The sequence below is a fragment of the Pygoscelis adeliae genome, unplaced genomic scaffold, assembly GCF_000699105.1.
Source record: "Pygoscelis adeliae isolate BGI_AS28 unplaced genomic scaffold, ASM69910v1 Scaffold294, whole genome shotgun sequence".
Taxonomy (NCBI): Eukaryota; Metazoa; Chordata; class Aves; order Sphenisciformes; family Spheniscidae; genus Pygoscelis; species Pygoscelis adeliae.
Genome location: NW_008824722.1, coordinates 1,660,152 through 1,660,555, shown reverse-complemented (window position 1 = coordinate 1,660,555; position 404 = coordinate 1,660,152). Strand labels below are relative to the sequence as shown.

The 404-nt window shown below is 67.3% G+C and overlaps 1 protein-coding gene across 1 annotated transcript in view; it reads left to right on the top strand.

Moving 5' to 3' along the window:
• HPS1 (Hermansky-Pudlak syndrome 1) overlaps nucleotides 1-404 on the top strand; it is a 5,830-nt gene that overhangs the window by 1,640 nt on the left and 3,786 nt on the right. The window contains exon 4 of the mRNA XM_009323312.1: nucleotides 101-255. Coding sequence (XP_009321587.1) covers nucleotides 101-255 — 155 coding nt within the window. The remainder of the gene's footprint in view (nucleotides 1-100; nucleotides 256-404) is intronic.

The following is a 404-nucleotide window of genomic DNA, read 5'->3' as shown; positions in this document are numbered from 1 at the left end:
CAGGCCCCCCTGCCTGCTGGGCTGCAACTGGGTTCAGGGGTTCCGGTTCCCCCAGGGAGGTGACAGCCAGCTCTCAGCTCACGCTCTGCGGCCATTGCAGGTTGCGGCCAGCTGATTCGGAGCAGCGGGAGCGTGTTTGGAGCCTGCTGCGGGGCCTGCTGGAGACCTACAGCCACTTGCGGGAGGAGGACCAGAGCTTTGCGGTGGAGGTACCATGCCCCGAGGTGTCTCTCGCCTTTGGGGCATCCCAAGGGTGTGAGACTGCGTGAAGTCCCGGGGTGCAAGGAAGGGCTCTGGGCCGGGGACTTTGGGGCAGATCCCTGGAGCAGTGGAGGCTCAGACCTGCCCCCGGGGCTGCATGGCTGGGTCTGTGGGGGCTCAGCAGCCTTCTCTCCGCCCGCCCT